The sequence below is a fragment of the Haliaeetus leucocephalus genome, unplaced genomic scaffold (assembly GCF_000737465.1).
Source record: "Haliaeetus leucocephalus isolate CR32 unplaced genomic scaffold, Haliaeetus_leucocephalus-4.0 Scaffold848, whole genome shotgun sequence".
In the NCBI taxonomy this organism is placed as follows: Eukaryota; Metazoa; Chordata; class Aves; order Accipitriformes; family Accipitridae; genus Haliaeetus; species Haliaeetus leucocephalus.
The window spans coordinates 7972756-7993102 of record NW_010973284.1 but is presented as its reverse complement, the minus strand read 5'-3'; the positions used below and the strand labels follow the sequence as shown (position 1 = coordinate 7993102).

Sequence of the window (20347 nt, the reverse complement as noted above, 5' to 3'; positions counted from 1 at the left end):
CCCCCCCAGATACCCTTTAGGTTGTACCAAAGGGACTGTCTTTTTGTTCTGTGGATGCACAAACAGACGCTGGTCCATAACCAGGGCCTTAGGGTCAGCCATACTCTGAAGAGCTAAGTATGTAAAATAACATAAAATTGTTCAAAAGTGTCGGTCTATTTTGAAACACGACTGTAGAGGGAAGGCTCCTCCCTCTCCACAGCTCTCACTCCTCGGTGCCAAGGGCCACCCGCCTGCTTCTGTCACGACACCCCGTAATTTAATTCCCTCTACCAGGAGTCACGACAGCCACGGGGCTCTGCCTACAGAACCAGTGTCCAACTTGCTTCACTATAAAGCTCAAGCTCTCGCCCTCCGCACCTTCGTGCGCCCATCTTCCTGACGGCGCCGGATCCGCCGTACCGGGACAGCATGAGCAGGCCCCGAGGGCCGCCGCCTAGCCCCGTTACCGGGGGCTGCAGGGAGGCCCCGTCCCTCCTCGGGCCGCTGCCAGCCCGCCCGTCGGTCTGTCCGTCGGTCCGTCTGTCAGTCACGTCCCCTCTCCTCCCTCCCTCAGCGGAACCCCGAGCGGATCGATAGGGCTCGGCGCTCGTTTGGCCATGCCTGTTGCCTCGGAGAAGAGGCGGGGCGGAGCCCGCCCAGCGCCTTTCCCGCCTCCAGCCCGGGGCGCGCGAACCGCTGCGCGCGCGGGAGGTTATCGCTCCCCCTCACCCCTTCCCTGTGAGGCGATGGTGAGTGCGGGCCGGGCCGGGCCGGGCTGCGGGGTGCCCCCCGGCCCCGCCGTCCCCTCAGTGTTTGTGTGTGTGTGCCCCTCTTCCAGAGAAGGAGCCTGGCCCCCAGCCAGCTGGCCAAGAGGAAGGCGGGCGACGAGGAGGAGGAGGAGGAAGAGGAAGCAGACCGGCATCCCCCGACGGTGAGCGAGGGGCCCCGGGATGTGGCGGCCTCGGCGGGTGGGGGAGACACCCGTGCCCTTCGGTGTCGAGGCTGGCCTGGCCCGGGTGGGGTTAGGGCGGGCTCGGCCCCGTGTGACGCCCGGAGCCTCTCCAGCCGTGGGCCGCGGGATAGGGTGCGGGGTGGCGGCGGACCCGCTGCTGCCCAAGTCAGTCAGTCCCTGGTGCCTGGTCGCAGGCTGTTACCGCCCCCGTCTTCTGGGGAGTGAGGGTCAGGCCCCAAGTTTATGCTGTTTTCACCAGTTGGGAGAAAAATCCTGTCTGGGCATCTAGCTGGTGGAAGAACTTCGTTGTGTACAGGCGATGCTTCGTGGTTATGGAAAAAACTATCCCTGGGAGAGCTTCCAAGTGTTTTGTGGGCGGGCTGGTAACTAGGAATAGGTAGATGTTTAAGACAAACCAGATTGTTATGATGCTATGCTTTATGTCATACAGGTCAAAGAATCTCACTTAGTGCTTTCTGTGTCAAATCCCTTTTTCTGTGCCTGCAGGTGGTTAAAACCGTGCCTCAATCTGAAGAGGACTGTGCTAAATCAGGAAACAGATCAACCACTTGTTTATCTTCATGCCTTGCAATGTGTCTGAAATTTAGGTTTCAGTGTGAGGCCTTTCACCTGCATAACAACAGATGCTGTGGGAGCCTCTGGGGACTTTCATGTAGTTTGTTCCATGCTATTGACCCTTCCTTTTTTTTCCTTCTGCTTTTTGCAGGGGGTGGGGACAGGACAAATCTTAGCACAGACAAGCCTGCCCTTTTACAGGTTAGCAAGTGGTGGCTATTTTCTTAACTAGGACAGTATTTAAACTTCATACAAGTTAAACTTTAGGGCATGGTGACCTTGGTGGTGTTGCTGGCTCTGCCCTTTGGCAGTGGAGGTGAATCATGATTGTGTCTGTTTAGAGATACTCAGCTGGCTGGGTGGATTGTCTGTGTGGTTACTGAGCATAACAGTGATGCATCTATCTTCTGGTCTCACCGGATGCCCCTGAGTTGTTTTGTCTTGATTCTGTTTTTCAGACTCGGAAGAGACAGAAGCCTGTCAGTGAGACGGGGAGTGGAGAATGTTACAGGTCGCCTTTCCGGAAACCCTTGGCTCAGTTGACCAATAGACCTCACTGCCTGGATAGCAGTCAACATGTAAGTGGGTGTTACTGCTGGCATACCATGGCAGGTGGGTTGCATATGGAGCTCATTCATCAAGGATGTCCAAATGCCTCCATAGACTCATTTAATCAGAGGTATTACAGAAGTGCCACACATACACAGAGTCTTTAGGAGACACCTTTTGCGAGCTCCAACCATTTAGTGTTGAAGGAGGTGTGGTGGGGGTACTTTCTATAATGGAAATCCTGAATAAGAGAGTTCTCTGGGGTCTAGGTAAAGGACAGTGCGCAGGGATGTGGGTGGCTTTCCACACAGATGGCTCAAGTGCTGTCTGCTTGCCTGGTTCTCTCTGGGTTTCCGCTGCCGGAAACTGTGTGCTGGACTGGCTGGGTGCTCGCTGGTTTGGCATGGATGTTCCTACAATGGTAACCCAGCTCCTTTACAGGAAATCAATTGCCTGACTGAATTACCAAGGCAGGGGAAAGCAATAGCATTTAAAGTGGTGAATAATGCCAGTGGATTTGGGAAGATGGGAGTTACGAAAAATGAATTTAATGCATTAGAAAACCCAAAGGAAAATAGTTTTGAAAAGCAGAGTTGGTGGGGGGAATTGTGCTGGTTTGTTACTGTCTTCCTTTTGGATATTCTTGAAAACAGTTGGAGTTGAAGATTGAGTACAGGGACTCTCAGCACTTGGGAAAATTGAGTTCTCAAAAAATGTCCTGGCCTTGCCTTCTTGAGCAATCTCTGTTTTCAGACTTCTTAGGCATGTTTTCTTTTTGAATTCGTAGGAGGCTTTTATCCGCAGCATTTTGTCCAAACCCTTCAAAGTCCCCATTCCAAATTATAAAGGTAAGATGAGGAGGTTTAAGGATTGTCTGTGTTGACTCGGGTAAAACAGATGATGCTCAGGCCTGTCAAATATATCTGTGGGGATTATTGTTATTTTTTGCACTGATGCGTATGTTCCAGAAATCCTGACTTAATTTTGAAAGAAAAATACTGGCACATTAGCAAAGTCTTCATATTTCTTACTAGTGTTTAGTTTGGATAATCCTACATTTCAGAATTGGATTTTGTATTCTTACTGCTATGTATTTGATGTAGTGCCAGAAGATTGTACACCATATCACAAATACAAAAGCAAGATGAATTCCAAGCGATGAAGGTTTACCATCTAAATAATACCCTAATGATGCTAACAGACAGAAGGCTGTAGGTGAAAAAGATAGTATGTGCCAGTTTTCTTTCTACTTGGCTTGATGTGTTGTGTCTCAAGGTGATCTTCAAAGCAAAGCAGTATTGAAATTCAAAGCCTCAGCTGGTTTGAATCAGTGAAACACAAGATCTCAGCAATAAATAGACCTGTTCTTGTCCCCTTCTTCCCCTTCACCCTCCAGCTGAAAAATTCAAATGCAGATCAATCAGTTTCACTCAAACTTTAGTTATAAAAATATGTCTGTAAGCAGACACTGACTATGAAATGACAAGCCCCAAAAGAGTTTGACAAAGTTAGCTTGTGGAAAAGCAGATTTGTCAGGAGGCTAAAACAGAACTGTGACTGGGGAAGCTGCTTTCTGTGACTGTTATCTTCCTCAGGAGATGAGGCTGTTTCATGTGCTCTTTTCTTGGTGTGTACACACTGCTGCCTCAGCTTGTGATACTTGCTTTGCAAGGAGCTTTGGCAAGCAGTGGACAAATTGACCCTGCTTGACTCTTTCCCAAGTAAAATCAATCCTGGTGGCACAGTTGCCTGAATTTTGATGGGAAAAGGGATTTCTGTGCATGTTCTTTCTATGTTCATCTCCATTCCAAAACTGTGATGTTAAAATACAATACTAGGAAAAGGGACTTATCCTTGGTTTCTGCTTTTCACTGAAATTGGGTCCAAGGCCAAACACCTACTATTGCTCAGCAGAGAGAAAATAATACCCTAGAGTAGGTAATGGCAGTATGGTGCTAACTATGTAAAACTTCATCGCTGTTAAAGATCGCTTCCTGACTTTGCATAAAAGACGCAACTCTGGCTAAGTTGGGGCTAGGTGATTCAAAAAGAGGATTTGACTCAGTATATACTATGTATGTGGGAATGTATTTATTGAGCTGCTGAGCTGTACATTCTGGAATCCTGCTTGTCTTTCAAAAAACTAGAACAACCACCTTTGGGTACTAGGAGTAGCTGCGATGCCCAGAGATAGCTGAGGGAGATGCTGTGCCCGCTTATGGTTGGATGCCAGTGGCACAGGTCTGGGATGAAGCCGCTAATCACCTTGCAAGACAGCTTATACTGTTGTGTGCCAGCGTATGTGGCATCTGCTGCATCCAGTTGTGCCCATTTTGGTGCTCCCAATGTGGTGGGCAGTGCCATTGCTCCATCTTTGCCTCTGCTCCTTCATTGTATTCTTTCCTGTTGCAGAGCTACCTACTGTGTGCTGGCAGAGTGCTGCCAAACAACTGCCCTGTGTGGGTTTGCTGTCTGCACCAGTTGTGCCTGCATCTCCACTCCAGCACCCAATTAATTCACTGTTCCTAAACTAATCAGACTCTTCTGCAAGGCTGTGCTTTCTTCCAGGAAGAAGTTGTTCTTTGAGTTGTGCCTTTGTTTGCTTTCAGGGCCACTGGGCTTGCGTGCACTGGGTATCAAACGGGCAGGGCTGAGGAGTCCACTCCATGACCCTTTTGAGGAAGGAGCTCTGGTTCTGTATGAGCCCCCGCTGCTAAGTGCCCACGACCAGCTGAAAATAGACAAGTGAGTCATCATCTGGCACAAATTCTTCAGCTCTGACCTCCTTGTATGTGTAGGGTTGTGTGCTTCTCAAATGTGTCTGAGCTGGGGTCTGAACATCAAGGGAAGTTTGGTTCCAAGTATTCTGCCTCTGAATTGATTCAGGTATGGTAACAATCAACGAAGAAATGTACCCATGCCAGATTGTTTGTGTTCTTCCACAGGCTGTTTTATCTCCCACTCATCAAAAATTTAAACCTGTTGCAGGGAATGCACACATGGAGAAGCTGCTTAGAAAATTTTACGGCTTAGTCGTTAGTCAGGAAACATCAGCATCTAAGGACAAACAAAGGGAGATGACTGACAGTCAAATGTTAGGCTGCCTAATGGTTTTTATTCTGAAGTAGTTCCTTTTGTGCTGTTGTTATAACTTAAAAGGGCTGTCAGCTGGATCTTCGTGGACAAAGGAGGGGGTTCCTCTCTCCAGTAATGCAGCTACAGTATTGTTATTGAAACAAGAAAATAATAATGACTTTTTAACTGTGTCTCTGAACCACATTCTGCCCTTGTTTTAACCACAGTCCGAATACATAGTTTCACTGATGTTTTAGATTGTAGATCAGGCCCCTGTGACTTCATTCTCAAAACTGAATTAATCCATTTTTCACTTTCTTGTTGGCAGTTGCGTCCCTCATGCCACTGGGGAGTCCTCAGTATAGCAGTGAGATTTAAAAAAAACCTAAACATATGCTGTGCCGAGTTCATTAATCACAGTGTCTTCTTCCTTGACTGCCTCCTGCAGGGACAAAGCACCTGTCCATGTTGTGGTGGATCCTGTCCTCAGCCGTGTTTTACGGCCCCATCAGAGAGAAGTAAGTTTTCCATCAGGACCTGAGGGTATGGCTGGAGGACTTGGTGCTTTTCAAAAAGCTGCAGTTCCTCTGCTGGAATTGTTACCCACCAACTGTGAGGTCTACATAGACCTCACAGACTAACAGTGTGTGACAGCTTAACAGACTCTAGTCTGTTGCAAATGCGAAGTGAAACATTTGTTTTAACCATCCTCTTAGAAGCCTGAATGCTGCAAATATTCTCTGTCCTGTGTTAAGCAAGAGGACGTGCTGGGATTATTGCAACAGTCCTATTTGTCCTTAAAAATGTGGAAAGTTACTGCTTTCTTGTGGGTAAGAACTTTCTCCTCTCTTGCCTCTGATCTAGCAGGGTCAGAGCACTCCCAGCCTAAACATGATGCTGCCTAATGCACAGGTGCGTTCTCTGTGGGGTTGTAGGTCAGGTCAGCTGATAGTGGAAACTGGGGAGTTTCTGTGACCATGTGCACTGGTTGCGCAGGTCTAGGAAAGCACATTGGTTGACATTTGTGTCACCAGTGATACCTTAGGAAAAGACCAGATTCTGCAGGGAGATGGGATCTTGCAGAGTCAGGGCTGAAAGTCCAGCCTTTACTTATATTGAAGTCTGAACATATAGGTCTGCTGAGTGGAACTCAGTGTAGAAGGTGATGGTATATAGTTGCAATAAATTATGTTGCAGCCCAGTCTTGAGTTGGTCAGGGCAGACTGTCCACCACTGTGTTTTGCTGGTCAGCAGGATTAATTGGATCCACGGTCTCTGAGTCAGGAAACACTGAAGCTCTTCTTTCTGGTACTGTGGTTCCCAACACTGTGGAGTAGATTCCTACTTCATTGTGTTTTATTTGGAGGCTACCCTTTGTAGGTGTGAGCTCTCTGTGACCTACGTAGACTGGGAAATCGCCAGTGGAGAGTGCTGAAAAACATTTTATGTCGTAAATATGTGCAACATCACAATAGCAAAGCAGTGGGTACTAATCTCCAAATATCTAATGTAGGTATCTGGACAGTTTGAAGTTCATCACGGATGCAGTATATTATCATTTAAGCCTAGAGGCAGCACAGATGGAAGCTGTGATTGCTGATCTTGCAGGCTAAGCAGGTCAAGCTGGATGTGTCCCTGTGTGGGAGATCTTCAGATGGCTCCGAGAGCGCTGTAGGCTGCTCCTAGCTTGTACTTTTATCTCAGGGTTGGTACTGAACCTGTGACCCAGTGTAACGCTCATCTCTGGCTACACAGCTGGAGGCACTTTGTTTTTGGGTAAGATACTGCCTGCTGGTGCTTTTGTCAAGTAATGATAGTTATGTTGGTGTCCTATACACACTGTCTGTTTTTTCACAGCTAGGTGTCTCTGATAAAGCAGTCTCTGTTCTAGTCTAACTAATAAGTCTTTGCCTGCTAAGATTCCTGTGCTGCTTTATTCAGGTGATGCTCCCAGACTGTTGTACAGCTTTGCTCTGTCTTTGTCATGTCTTGTGCCCAGCTGCTGGGCGGTTACCCAACTGGAGCCCCAGCGAAAAGCACTCTTTTAGTCAGTAATGTATTTCATAATTGTTCAACTGGCTTAAGTAAACTTCATTAATCTGTTGTTAAGGGCCTAAGAAAGAAAGAAAAGGACTTGAAAGTGCAAGAGAAGGTGCTGCATTGACCAGTCCTAAATAGTGGAGCACAGAGGGGTGAATCCGTCCAGGTGTGTTTAGGTTGTGTCCCTCACTGCCTGCTCTGTTGACACAATGCAGGGAGCTTGTATGTTCCCAGGATAGTGCCCCAGTTTTCTCTGACCCTCTATCCTCACATGATAGAAGAACATTTTGCAGAGTCTGTCCCTATTATTTGTCTTGGTGATGTGTCAGAGCCTAATGCAGGGTCTGAGCTCTTCTCCTACCATGTGATGTGGGCTATAACCTCAGCCCTGTGCCTTCTCTGAAGCTAAATCCGCTTTGGACCTTGAGTCCCCAGGTGAGTCATTGCACTTCTAGGCAGAAGTGATGAGGGCTGCTGATTAGTATTCTGGGAGTTAATCAGGCAGCAGAAACAATTCTGCTCACTCTATGATTCTGTGTTTTTAAAACTACCTAACTGGGTATTGTTAAGATGATTAACCTGTTTGCAGTGATTGATGCAGGTTAGCTGATGGCCTGGGTCTATCTAATGCAGCTAAGGGTAGAAATTTCTGGGAACTCATGTCAGGAAGCTAGTTATAATTGTACAGTTAAAATGTAATAAGATTTTGTGCATGTTATGAGGTACGTGTTGGCACCAGTAATGTCATTCCAAACTGGATGTGGCTGCATTTTAGCTGTGTCTCGAGTGGTTTCCCCCTGTCTCATTAGAACACTGCATGTCCCTAGGGATGTGCTATGCAGATTTGCTGTTGTAGATTCAGTCCTGTGCATTGCGGTAATGCAGCTGTAATGAAGTTGTCGTTCTGCTGATGTCCCCATCCTGCTCTGAAAGAACAATTTTTTGGCAGGGAGTGAAATTCCTCTGGGACTGTGTGACGAGCCGTCGGATCCCTGGGAGTCATGGCTGTATCATGGCAGATGAAATGGGCCTGGGCAAAACCCTGCAGTGCATCACACTCATGTGGACACTTCTCCGGCAAAGTCCAGACTGCAAGCCGGAAATTGAGAAAGCCATGGTGGTGTCTCCCTCCAGCCTGGTGAGAAACTGGTACAATGAAGTAGAGAAATGGCTGGGGGGAAGGATCCAGCCACTGGCCATTGATGGAGGCTCCAAAGAAGAGATTGACCGTAAACTAGGTACAGAAATGTTTGCAAATGGTGCGGTTGGCTGGCTTAGGTCAAAATCTTGCATTGGAAGAAGCCTACAGCAGCTGATGTGAACATCTCTGAGCTGTCATTAGAGCTCTTGGAGACTGATGGAAGTCTCTCCATTAACATATTTAGATCAGGCCCTTGCATGTTTGGTAATAGTTGATCTTTTGGAATAATCCAAGTCCAGTCATGTGCTTAAGTTAGGGCAGTCCCAGTGCCTCCTCTTTACTCCAGCCAGAAGCCCGGAAAGGAGTGGGCAGAGGTGGGAGGGGGATAGCAATGGGGACAGTTATGGAGAAAGGAGCATGGGTACATGTGGGTGGAAGGGATGCTACAGAGTAATTGAAACAGGTTTTCGTAGATTTTTTAAGGCAAAAGTTGTGACTACAGAGTTTGAACCCTTTTCTATTAGTCTTCCTCATCCCTCTTTTTTTCCTTTTCCCCCTTTCTATCTGCAGTTGGCTTTATGAACCAGCGTGGCCTACGAGTGCCTTCACCCATCCTGATCATCTCCTATGAGACCTTCCGACTCCATGCTGAGGCATTACAGAAGGGCAGTGTTGGGCTGGTCATATGTGATGAGGTACAGGGGAATCTTTAAGGAGAATCTGCTCCTGATATTTTCTTGAGATCCAGGCAAAACTGGCTCTGCTTTCTTAAAAGGGGGGAGGGCAGCAGGAAACAAGGTTTAGCTGTGGACAGCACCCTTTCTGGTGTTTGAGAGGCTCTGGGTAACTGGCTTATCCATACTGGGTGAGCCTGAACAGGAGAGGCTGTTTTCAGGAGCTGAGATATGAAGAAAATCCAGGTGGTGGTAACTGTGGCCACTTTGTAGGTCTCTGACAGGGTGGGGGCACCTACTAGGGTCCTCGCAGTGTGAAATATGTAGCAGAAAGGAGATCCACTGCCTGTCTCTGACTGAAAGAGGCCTCACTCTATTGGGTTGGTAGCGCCCTGGCTCACTGATCTGGTTTTCATTTGTTTGTGTTTGTCTTTGCTAAAGTGAGAAGTACTTTCTGTTTGGCCTGGCCTCGTGTTCTGCCGAGTAATTTTTAACTTGGCTCTGTTCTGAGCAAGAGGTTGGACTGGAGACTCCTGAGGTTTCCCAACCTAAATGATTGTGTGATTCAGCATGCTCTTGTGTCTGGAGCTGGCTGCTGTCAGCCACTTTATCTGGCCACCTTATTCTGTGCTTCTGGGGGATTTTGAAGGGCACTCCTATGGCAGGAGTCTCTTCCGCTCTCTGCAGTCTCCTGCTTGGGGCAAAGGCAGGAGAGCTGGGTGAGAGTTACCTCGTGTACTGCTTGTTCAAGAAGAGGCAGACCTGGCTTTACTCTGCTTGCTGACTGCTGGATCTAGCTTTGCCAAGGCTGTGTTGTCAAGCTCTGCTTTCACATGGCTGAAATGGAGTTGTTTTTTCATTTATTGTTCCCCATTTGTGGTTATAGGTGGTGAGAGCCAGAGATGCTCTGAAGGACAAAATAAAACAAATGCCCTCTGCCTGCTTGAAACGATCAGGCTGGGAGCCTCAGCCACTGTTGAGGTGTCCTCTGCTGCCAGTTAGAGGGGATTTGTTGAATAGCGGTGCCACCCAGTGGTTTGATTTTTGTATTTGCTAGAACAGTGCTGAGGAGCTTAAAAAGAGTGAACGTCCTCACAAGTGTAACTCCCATCCACTTTTTATCTGCCGAGTCCATGACTGCCCACACCTCTTGGTGCCCCTGGGATGGGGCTAGCAGCTAGCAATGCTGGGAATGCAGGTCCTTGGCCTTGTGTCTTCTGTATGTTCCCAATAAATACTCAGTTCTGCAGTGGTCTGACACTTGTGAAAAGCGTCTCATCACATATGCTTTATCCTACAGCATAGCTGTAGGATAAAGCTGCTAATAAAGCTGCTTTTCCCAGGCATGGGAAATGGGGCCTGTGTTCAGATTACCCCTGTAAGAGGTGCAGAACCTCTTTTTATTAGTGTGCAAAGGCCTGGCAATCCTGGATATAGGTGGTCTTGAATGGCTTGTGATCTTGATCTTTGGTGATATAATGTTACTGGTCTAGAGTTCAGTGCCTAGTGTTGGTAGCTGAAAACATCCCCATCTTTGAATGGGAAACCCCATCTTGGTTGTTATTTTCATGGTAAGCCCTCTTGCCTGGATGTGACTCGGATGTTCCTGGTCTGGGAAGCTTGTAATGTCATGTTTCCTCACGTAATGGCTTCAGGTTTCCCACCAGCTTCTTGCCTTTGAAAGAAGTCTGTCACAACAGCTGAATACATGTACAACACTTAGTCCACTACCAGGAATGGGAAAACTGGTGAGATGCCTTGTGGGAGATACAGCGTATCAGTGTTGATGAGGATCTCCAAGTTGCTTCCTGTCAGGGCCACTGGCTTTATTAGCTTCATTCCTTTTTTCTTTTTTCAAAGGGCCATAGACTGAAGAACTCAGAAAACCAAACATACCAGGCTCTCAACAGCTTAAATACACCTCGACGAGTCCTTATCTCAGGCACCCCCATTCAGAACGACCTGCTTGAATATTTCAGCCTGGTGCACTTCGTCAATTCAGGCATCCTAGGTAAGAGTTGAATGTGTGAGAGACATGAGGGAGGGGGAAGTTGCTGGCAAGGCCTCTCCTAGTTACCAGTGCCAGCAAAAGCAGCAACCAAGACATTAGTGAGAGGAAAGGTCATGTACAGGTTGGACACTTACTCTCCCTCAGTTTGTATCCAGAAAGTCTAGATGAGGGTCCTGTGTTCTAGAGGCTGTATATCATCAGAGCTCTGTTTCAAGAAGATTGTAATTTAAAGTACACCAGTCTAACAGGTATTTTGGAAGGGGAATTAATTAAGGTAAAATGAATATGTGACCCTGAGTACTACATGGCTGATCTTGTGTAGCTATACTGGTCAGCCAAAATGTCCACATAAGCTAGGAGTTTGTCTACCAATAAGCCCTTGGAGATACTGCAGGAGTTGCTGGGCAGGAAGAGCTAGCTCATAATGGTACTTCCCACAATACTCCCAGGCTATAGCAAATCCAGAAATCTAAGCCAGGAATGATGTCTGTGTAGGAGAGGCTCCATGCAGAGGAAGGTTTGACATAACCTGTTCTCTGTGTTGAGTACAGAGGCAGCCCGGGAGACAGCTTTTCCCTGCTCTCTCTCTTGTATCCATCTGGCACAGGCCATTGAAGTGACTGGTGCAAGGCAGAATGGTGTACCTTGTGGCAGAGTTAGGCAGCAAAGCTTGAATTTCTGGCAGTCTGCCATCCCACTTTCAGATAATCTGAGAGAAAGCTGAGGTTGAAGCATTTGGAGTTAAGACTGCTCTTGTTTTTTAAGGCAAAGGAGGCCTGTGAATATGGGGTTAACTTCACCTGAGATAGAAAGAAAAGGCTCTGGAGAAGAGATACTGATAAGTGTGAGTTTTCAGGATCAAACACCTTCTACAATTGTTGGTAGCAGACTGAAATATTCGGTTTCTGGCTCTTATGCTCTGCTTATGTCTGCAAGCTCTGTTTTCATTTTGAAAGTAAAGTAGTCTTTGCATCTTCTCCTGCATCACTGGGTTAGGAGCAGGTCTACTGCTTTCCAGTGTGGAGCAGCTTGGCTTTGTCGAGAGGTAATTTTTTCTGTCAAGGAATGAAACTAAACCAATCTGTAAGTCATTTCCTTATTGCTATAACTCGTCACCTGTGTTTGTCTCAGATTGTTTGGTGTCCGGTCCAAGAGGCTTCTCATTAATTCTAGTGCATACACAATTCTAGTTAAACACCATTCATCAGGTTCTTAGTCTTACAAGCAGCATTTGGGCCATATTTTTTTCTGTTCAACTGTTTTGCTCCCAGGATTTCTCAAGGAAAGGATGGGATGGGGTGGTAGATGTTCTACATCTGCTTTTTCCATGTGCTTCAATTTTGGGTAATTACAAGGAGCTGATGTGATTTCCCCTGCCCCCCTTGACCTGTACTTTGGGCAAGCCTAGTCTCCCTGTAGTTCCAGTTCGTTCTCTCCAAGATGAGGTTAATACTGTAACTACTGCCAGCAAAGCTGCATGCATGCAGTAGTCGTTTTTCCCTCTTTCAGCCTATGACCAGTAATAAGCAACTGATTACAGATAATTTTGGAACAGGCACATGTAATGCTGCACTGTTGTTTGCAAGGACAAAATCTGAGAGTAAAAGTATAGCTGGAATGTAAGCAAAAATAGTACATACCTGACTGGACTCGGGTTTAACTAAAATTGTATGACCTTTGGCAGTGCATTGTTGTTGGAGTACAGAACGATTGTCTGTTGTACAGATTTGCCTGCCTTGTTTGAATCTTTCCTGGCTAGAAGGGAAAACAATCACACCGATGGGATGGGTGTTTGTTTTATCTGCTGGGCCCCATGCTTGTGGTGTGATAACTGGGGCTGTGGGGTGCTGATCAAAGGTTAATTGGTAGTAGTTGTCACCTTTTCACTTCTGTTTTGTACAGGGACTGCACAGGAATTTAAAAGACATTTTGAAATTCCCATCTTGAAAGGCAGAGATGCGGATGCAAGTGAAGCTGAGCGACACAAAGGAGAAGAGAGGCTTAAAGAGCTGATCGGCATTGTGAACAGGTGAACTTCATCCCTCTTCTCTTTGCAGAGCTTTTGCATAAACCCTTGGTGAACACTCGTATCTTTTCAAATTACAGTTGTAGCTGTAATGAATTCTCTTGCCAGTTATGTCTGTTCAGCAAGTGACTGTGCAAATATTTATTGCCTAAGAAGTCTACATAGCATGTAGCTTTAGTCTGAAAAATAGCACATTGATGTGGCACAGTTAGCTGCAGTCATCCCCAAGCAAATGTACTCAGATACTGAATCATGATTTGACTCTTATGTTTCTGTTTTCTCCTGGGATCTGAATAGTTGGGCAACATTCTTTTATTTGTGTTAACATAACTACAGTGTAGACTGTGTCATACTTGAGATCCATCCAGGGGTTGGATGTCGAGTGGCAGACAGAAAGAGTATAGGGAATGTCGCTCAGTTCTGCTGTTGATTGCCCAAGTCACAGAAGAGTCCAGCTCACACTGTCATAGCTGTGTTGGATCTGTAGGGCTAATGGGATTAGACGGCTAGTGTCAGAGATGTGACTTTTGATCCCCAAGAAGCACCTCTGTGATGTAAAATACTGTCTTATTTCTCTTTGGTTGATTTTTGGTATTTGTTTAAACCTGGCTTCTTTTCTGTTCATGAATACAGCCAATTTATCCGCATCTGCTGGCAATTGCTTGTCTCTCTCTCTCTTAAGAACTCTTAGTAGATACTCTTTTGAATTCTCATCATTACTGGTGTCTGTCTTTCTCTTCTCTCTCTCTTTTTTTTTTTTTTTTTTTTAATCTGAGCTTTTGCAACCATCACAAATACAATCCTGCTGTTCATAGTCATGGTAAATTGAATTTCACACTGAGTACAGCTTCTCTATAGAGACAGCCCTGACCTTGACTCCGGGCAGCTTGCAGAAGCCTAAGAGAAAGGAAAGGTTGAGAGAAGAAGAGCATATTCCTTCTTGAGGTGCATTTATTTCTTTTTATAGTTGATGGAAAAGGGGTGTAAAAGTGTGTTCAGGAATGCTTGTGCCTGGCTGTGTTGAGGTCTGTGTCCTTTTCTTTATTGTGCAACTGTCATGACACACAAATAAGGAAGATGAAATACATAAGTAGTAACAGATGAATTGGTTGAATTTGGTAGCAGTTACAAATGAGACAGTGATGCAAAGCTATGTGGAATCATAGGTGTAAGGCTGGACGGGCCCTGGAGAAGGCATCTAATCCATCTTGCTGTCCCAGCGTAGAAGGTGTTAGACCTAAACCATCCCTTACTTAACCCCCACCCAGCACTGAAGACCTTACAAATTCCCCAGGACACCTTTTTCAGGGCATCACTGTCTTTGCAGTTAGAAAATGCTCTTAATGTGTAACATAAATCTTCCTTACCACAGTTTAAGCCTGTTACTTTTCATCCTACTGCTTATGGGTTTGGAGACCAGATTATTTCTTTCTTTAACAGCCTTTGATGGATTTTGGGGCTGTCATATATCCCTGCTGTCTTTCTTCTGTAGGTTGCATAACATCATATTTTCAATGTTTCCTGGCAGAACTGGGTTTCTGCACCTCTTTCTTATTCTGGTTGCTCAGTTCAGCACTTTTTCTCGTCCATCCCATCTTTTTTAAAGTGTGGTAGAACTGCTCCATGGGGCATTTCTATAGCCCCAAAGGATATGCCCTTTGCTGAAATCTTGGGCCAGACAAAGAACCCATCTTGGCTGAGGATGGCTGCTAAGTTATTATGTGGGGAGCTGCCTTCTTGTGCTTTGGGTTATGTCCATGGTGTGTGGTGATTAAATCCTGTCCTTGTTCGCTGTCCATGCCACTGGTCTGTTGTAGCTCGTGCTGAGAATGCCATTGGTAGTCTGAGGAAGAGCTGAATTTCTCTCGTAAGGGACTGGGCTCTGTTAGGTGGAATCATGCCTGATCCTTTCAAATATCATGAACCAAATTTGGAAGCCTCACAAAGACAGTGGGTTATATTGGGCTCCATAGCATGGGCTGATGGAGCCTCTTAGTGTGGATGGTGGGTGTCTGGCCTTTACCATGTGTTGGACTGTCACAGACTTCTGGAGATAAGGTGTCAGAGGGACTTTCTGTGGAGCTTGTGAGGAATAATAGTGATACAACAGGGTTTTGATGTCATCCAAGCATCTGACCTTAATTTCCCTCCCTGCAGATGTTTAATCCGAAGAACTTCAGACATTCTGTCCAAATACCTGCCAGTGAAGATCGAGCAGGTGGTCTGCTGCAGGTATCAGAAAAGCATGTAATCTGCCTGGGAAATGGGAGGAGCAACAGGAAGGACTGAAAAGTTGCAAAAAGCACTCTAATGCTTGTGGTGACTGCTTCCCTTTAGGAGTGTGATTGTAGCCATTGTCAATATGTTGCTTTTCCTCCTGAAGCAGGGGTGAACAAGCTGCAACTGGTGGTTCCGCCAGCCAGCTGGCATCCTCTGGGCAGCTGTGTACAGCAGAGCCCTGGGGCTGTGCAGAGTATCTGCAAGTTTCTCTTCCAGCTCTGGGTTGAGATATCAGTGCTCTACCATCAGCCTTGGAGACAGTTCTAGGCTGTCCATGCTGTAGCTAAAAAAAAAAAAAAAAAGGAACCCACTGTGTAGATAGAGGACAAAAGACGGGGTTGGTTTGGGGGCAGGCTGAGACTGCAGAGCTCTTGTTCTGTTTCAGACTGACACCTCTGCAGGCTGAGCTGTACAAGAACTTCCTGAAGCAAGCCAAGCCAGTGGAAGAGCTGAAGGAGGGCAAAATCAGTGTGTCGTCTCTCTCTTCCATCACTTCCTTGAAGAAGCTCTGCAATCGTGAGTAGTTCCACTCATGCAATAGGTTTGTTTTTTGCACTGCTGGTGGGGTTTTTTTTGTGTCTCCCTTGTGCACTGCACAGCCTCTGAGCTCTGTTTGTTCTCTAGACCCTGCTCTTATCCATGATAAGTGTGTAGAAGAAGAAGAAGGTTTTATGGGAGTCCTGGACTTGTTCCCTGCCGGCTACAGCACCAAATCTGTGGAGCCCCAGCTTTCAGGTGCTGTAGAACTCAACAGTACAAATGTGCTGCCTAACACAGGCAACCACGAGACTATATTTAGCATCTTATCGAGTCCCCCTCTAAGGACTGGAATTTGGGAACTTCTGCTCTAGCTTTATTCTTTCTTTCTTTTTTTATCCAGGAAAGATGCTGGTTTTGGACTACATCCTTGCTGTTACAAAAAGCACCAGTAATGACAAGGTGGTTTTAGTGTCCAACTACACTCAGACACTGGACCTATTTGAAAAGCTCTGCAGGAACAGAAGGTTTGTCTTTGGGCTTCATTTGTTTAATCTTGTAAGACTGTACTTGCAGCCTACACTGTAAAAGAAACTGGCTATTTTTAAAGCTTCTATCAGCAGGAACTTGTGATCTGTCTTTTACCTCAGATGTTCCTGAATTGGAACTAATGTGGCTTGTGCTTTGGCTACTGGGGTCACTCAGCAGAAAAGCTCTGGCTCTCTGCAAAAGCTCCTAAAGCCCAGGGCCTTGTTACAAGCTGTTTGTGAAAAGATTTTTCTCTTTCAAGTAGGATGCTCTAAAGGTCTCAGCAGTCTGATTGTAGTAAATGCTGTATATTCTAGGTATTTGTATGTTCGGCTGGACGGCACCATGTCCATTAAAAAGAGAGCAAAGATTGTGGAGCGATTCAACAGCCCCTCGGTAAGTAGAACCTGCCAGATATGAGCAGCTCTCCTGCCAGTTCTGAATGCTGTGAGTAAAAGTACAGCTGCCTCTGTAGTTTAATCCAAGCCTCCCTTTTTTCCACAGAGCCCTGAGTTTATCTTCATGTTAAGCAGCAAAGCAGGTGGCTGCGGTTTGAATTTAATTGGGGCTAACAGACTGGTTATGTTTGACCCAGACTGGAATCCAGCTAATGATGAGCAGGCCATGGCTCGTGTGTGGCGGGATGGCCAGAAGAAGACATGCTACATCTATCGACTGCTTTCAGTGAGTCCTACTCCTCTCACCTCCTCAACATGGAATTCTTGGTGCCAACCAGACTGCAGCTGCTGTGATTGGGACCAGAAGGGGAAGAACTCTTCTGTGTCAATGACCAGAATTGATTGGAACTTAATTGCTTCCTACCCTTAGATGTGTTGCCATGGAAAAACATGAAGGTTCAAGCTGGAGGGTCATTACTGCAGGCCTCTGTTTCTAATGGTGACTGGCTTCTGAGAAATAGAAACAACTCTGGCTTTCCAGATAAGATGCTCCTTTGAAGACATTTAGGCATCAGACTTTAATTTTGTGGGGTGTCTGATGCTGAGGTTGCTGTTTTTCAGTCTGGCTGCAGTCTGTTTTGGTTGGGTGTACATGTACTTAAACAGCAAGTACGTTCCCAGAATTACAGCAGTTTTTGGAATAGGGCTGCCAGTTAGCAGGTGGGGTAGCTGCTCTGTAAAGGAAAAGCATGAAGGAGACTAGTCTTTTCAGGCTACTGCAACACTTTGTCCAGCAGTGCCAGTAGGGATTACTGCTCAGAAATGTCCCCTGTCCGCCCTTGTTCACCTTCACCTCTCATTAGTTCAGACCGTTTTTTTGTTTTGGTTTGGGGATTTTTTGTAAGCTTGTGTTCCTTCGTCAATTATTATTTTACTTTGACAAAACATATGTCCTTTGCCCATCTCTTCCTTGTGGTGTTCCACTTTTTTTTTCTTTTCTCTGACCTGGCTGCACCTGGAAGCAGGGAGCTCCTTTGCTTTTAGAACTAGGAAACCAGTCTGCAAATCATGACGAATCACCCCCCTCCTTTGTATTACATTTATTTGCAAAACAGACATTTTGCTTTTAGATTTTTGCCTTAAAAATGTAGCATACTGGCCTTTCTGCACATCTGTTCTAGAACTAGTCATCTCCCTCCAGACAGTGAGTGTGATTGATCTGTGTGTGGGTGAACCAGCAAATACTGCTGATGCTCGTGTCACCCAGGGCTAGCCTTTGTTGCTGTTTTTTTGGGAGAGGTTGTGTTTGGTTTTCTTTTTTTTGTCAGGGAGTGGCTGAAGCCGCTCAGCTCCTTTCCCTTCCTTCCTGTCAGCACAACTGGGTGCAGTGTGTGAGCTTCAGCCACAAGTGGCAGCTCCACCTCTTCCTCTTCCATATCTCAGTTGGATTCTCTCCTGTAGCCACAGTGAAAGACAAAAGAAGCAGAGTTGGCTTAGATCAGCAACCAAATAGGATGTTGTTGGAGTGCAGCTAGTAAAACTTGCCTGTCATCTGTACTGGTCTGGCAAGGCACTAAATGGTCCTGATAGCTTACTGCTGTTTGATCTGGGACCCTTTCCCAACATAGTGCTCCTTTAACACTCGTGTCCCAACTGTGCTTTATCTCTGACTCTCTCTTCTGTAGACTGGGACCATAGAGGAGAAGATATTCCAACGCCAGACCCACAAGAAGGCCCTCAGCAGCTGTGTGGTGGATGAGGAGCAGGATGTAGAAAGGCACTTCTCACTTGGGGAGCTGAAGGAGCTCTTCACATTGAATGAGACCACCACCAGTGACACACATGACAAGTGAGTATACTGAATGACTAACGGATGGGGTCATTGGGTAGTTATTACAAGGAGCTGATGTGATTTCCCCTGCCCCCCTTGACCTGTACTTTGGGCAAGCCTAGTCTTCCTGTAGTTCCAGTTCGTTCTCTCCGAGATGAGGTTAATACTGTCAGCAAAAAAACCTACCCCTCCACAGTTTGGTCTGCTGTTTCAGGGGTTCCTCAGGCAGCAGGAGGAAACTCAGAGAAAGAGGGCCTCAAGCGTCTCTGCCTCTGAAGCTGTTAACCACCTGGAGATGAGCACTTTATTGTCTTAAAAAAGTTGTGCTGGCTGGACAAGTGAGCCATGTATCTTGATGCTGCCTGTGTTTGGAGGCTGTGAAGTACTGCAGCTTATGAAAAGAGAGAAACTGATCAGAGCTGTTCAAATTAGAGGAGCCCAACTTGGTCCTTCCTTGCCACTCTCCTCCTGGTGGTCTGTGATCTCCAAATGCTGAGCTGCTTCCACTGCCAGGGCTACTGCATCTGCTAAGAATTTATGAGGCCAACCCAAGTGCTGTTCTGGGGACTAAAAGAATCCTCTTCTCCATTGTCTGCCCTTCTCCCCCACCCCTGCAACTTGTGGTATTGTAGCCACCAGAAAGAGGACAGGGAGTGGAGGAAAATGCTTCACTGTGAAAGTTAAGACTCTTAGTTCAGGCAAGAAGTGAAGAGGATTAGTTTTAAGCTGACTCAAAGCTTAGGTCTGTGTAGGTATCTTGTCTGCATGGCAACAAGCTTTGCTGGCAGGGCTGCTGCTGCTCTTTGTCTCCTTATGCAGCAGCTCAGTAGGGCATCTCCAGAACAGCCTGAGCATAACCCGGTGGCTGTGATGGGAGCCAGGATGGAGCAGTTTGGAGCATGGTGTGCTGTCTTGAAGTCGGGAAGCCTGATGCAGTGCTAAGAATGTGTTAGCAGTAGGGGTGTTCACTCGAGATCTGCTCTAAGCAACATCCCTCACCTTTCAAGGGAAACTCCTCCTGAACTTCCTCTGGGTCCTGCTAGACCATTCCCACAGGGCTAAACAGGGAGGGGGAGTGCCATTAGAAACAGAATCCCAGGGTTTTCAAAATGTGAGTCATTCCTTATCTGTCACACATGCCAGAAGGTGGCTGTGTGTTTAAATGAAATCTGGTAGTAATTAATCCTGTCTGAAAATCCAGTTGCCAGTGTTGCAGGCGAAGAGGTGTTAATACAAATGTTACTGGGCTGCATTTTTTTAAACAACCCATATGCTAAAGAAGTGGAGGAACCTTGCATTGCCCTTATGCTGGCTCTGTTCCAGGATCAAGTGTCGTCGCTGTGTGAATGGCCACCAGGTACGGCCCCCTCCTGACGGGTCTGACTGTACCTCTGACCTCTCCCAGTGGAACCACTGTGCCGATAAGCGGGGGCTGCAAGACTCCGTACTGAAGGCTGCATGGGATGCTGCTGTCACCTTCACCTTTCATCATCACTCCCATGAGGAGCAGCGAGGGATTCCCTAACAAACAGGTTACTGTCCCCTGTGGGGGCAAGGGCAGACTGCTGTGGCAGTCCACCCCACTTTAATTGCTTTCAAGGAAAGGGGCAGTCGGTAGCAGTACATGCTGGGTGGTTGTGTGGCTGTGGAATGTTTTCTGAGAGGCTGGAAGGCCCCTAGCATTGGTCAGTCTACTGCAACAGCAAGGAGTCCATGGCTTTTTCTCTGCTGTTGTATTGTGTACCTGAAAAACAGCCCGTTGGGAACTTGGAATAACTGGACCTTGTGCGCTTGATCAGATTCAGCA

At 46.6% G+C, this 20347-nt stretch overlaps 1 protein-coding gene across 1 annotated transcript in view; it reads left to right on the top strand.

Annotated features, from left to right (window-relative positions):
• Positions 1 to 20345, top strand: part of RAD54L (RAD54-like (S. cerevisiae)) — a 23655-nt gene extending 3310 nt beyond the window's left edge. Inside the window, exons 2-18 of the mRNA XM_010582715.1 lie at positions 821 to 913; positions 1969 to 2088; positions 2847 to 2907; positions 4669 to 4804; positions 5583 to 5652; positions 8124 to 8412; positions 8886 to 9010; positions 10850 to 11000; positions 12903 to 13029; positions 15184 to 15258; positions 15692 to 15822; positions 15931 to 16041; positions 16187 to 16310; positions 16629 to 16707; positions 16816 to 16995; positions 18395 to 18558; positions 19864 to 20345. Of these exons, the coding sequence (XP_010581017.1) occupies positions 821 to 913; positions 1969 to 2088; positions 2847 to 2907; positions 4669 to 4804; positions 5583 to 5652; positions 8124 to 8412; positions 8886 to 9010; positions 10850 to 11000; positions 12903 to 13029; positions 15184 to 15258; positions 15692 to 15822; positions 15931 to 16041; positions 16187 to 16310; positions 16629 to 16707; positions 16816 to 16995; positions 18395 to 18558; positions 19864 to 20065 (2238 nt within the window). The 3' untranslated portion in view covers positions 20066 to 20345. The remainder of the gene's footprint in view (positions 1 to 820; positions 914 to 1968; positions 2089 to 2846; positions 2908 to 4668; positions 4805 to 5582; positions 5653 to 8123; positions 8413 to 8885; positions 9011 to 10849; positions 11001 to 12902; positions 13030 to 15183; positions 15259 to 15691; positions 15823 to 15930; positions 16042 to 16186; positions 16311 to 16628; positions 16708 to 16815; positions 16996 to 18394; positions 18559 to 19863) is intronic.
• Positions 20346 to 20347: the final 2 nt, after the last annotated feature.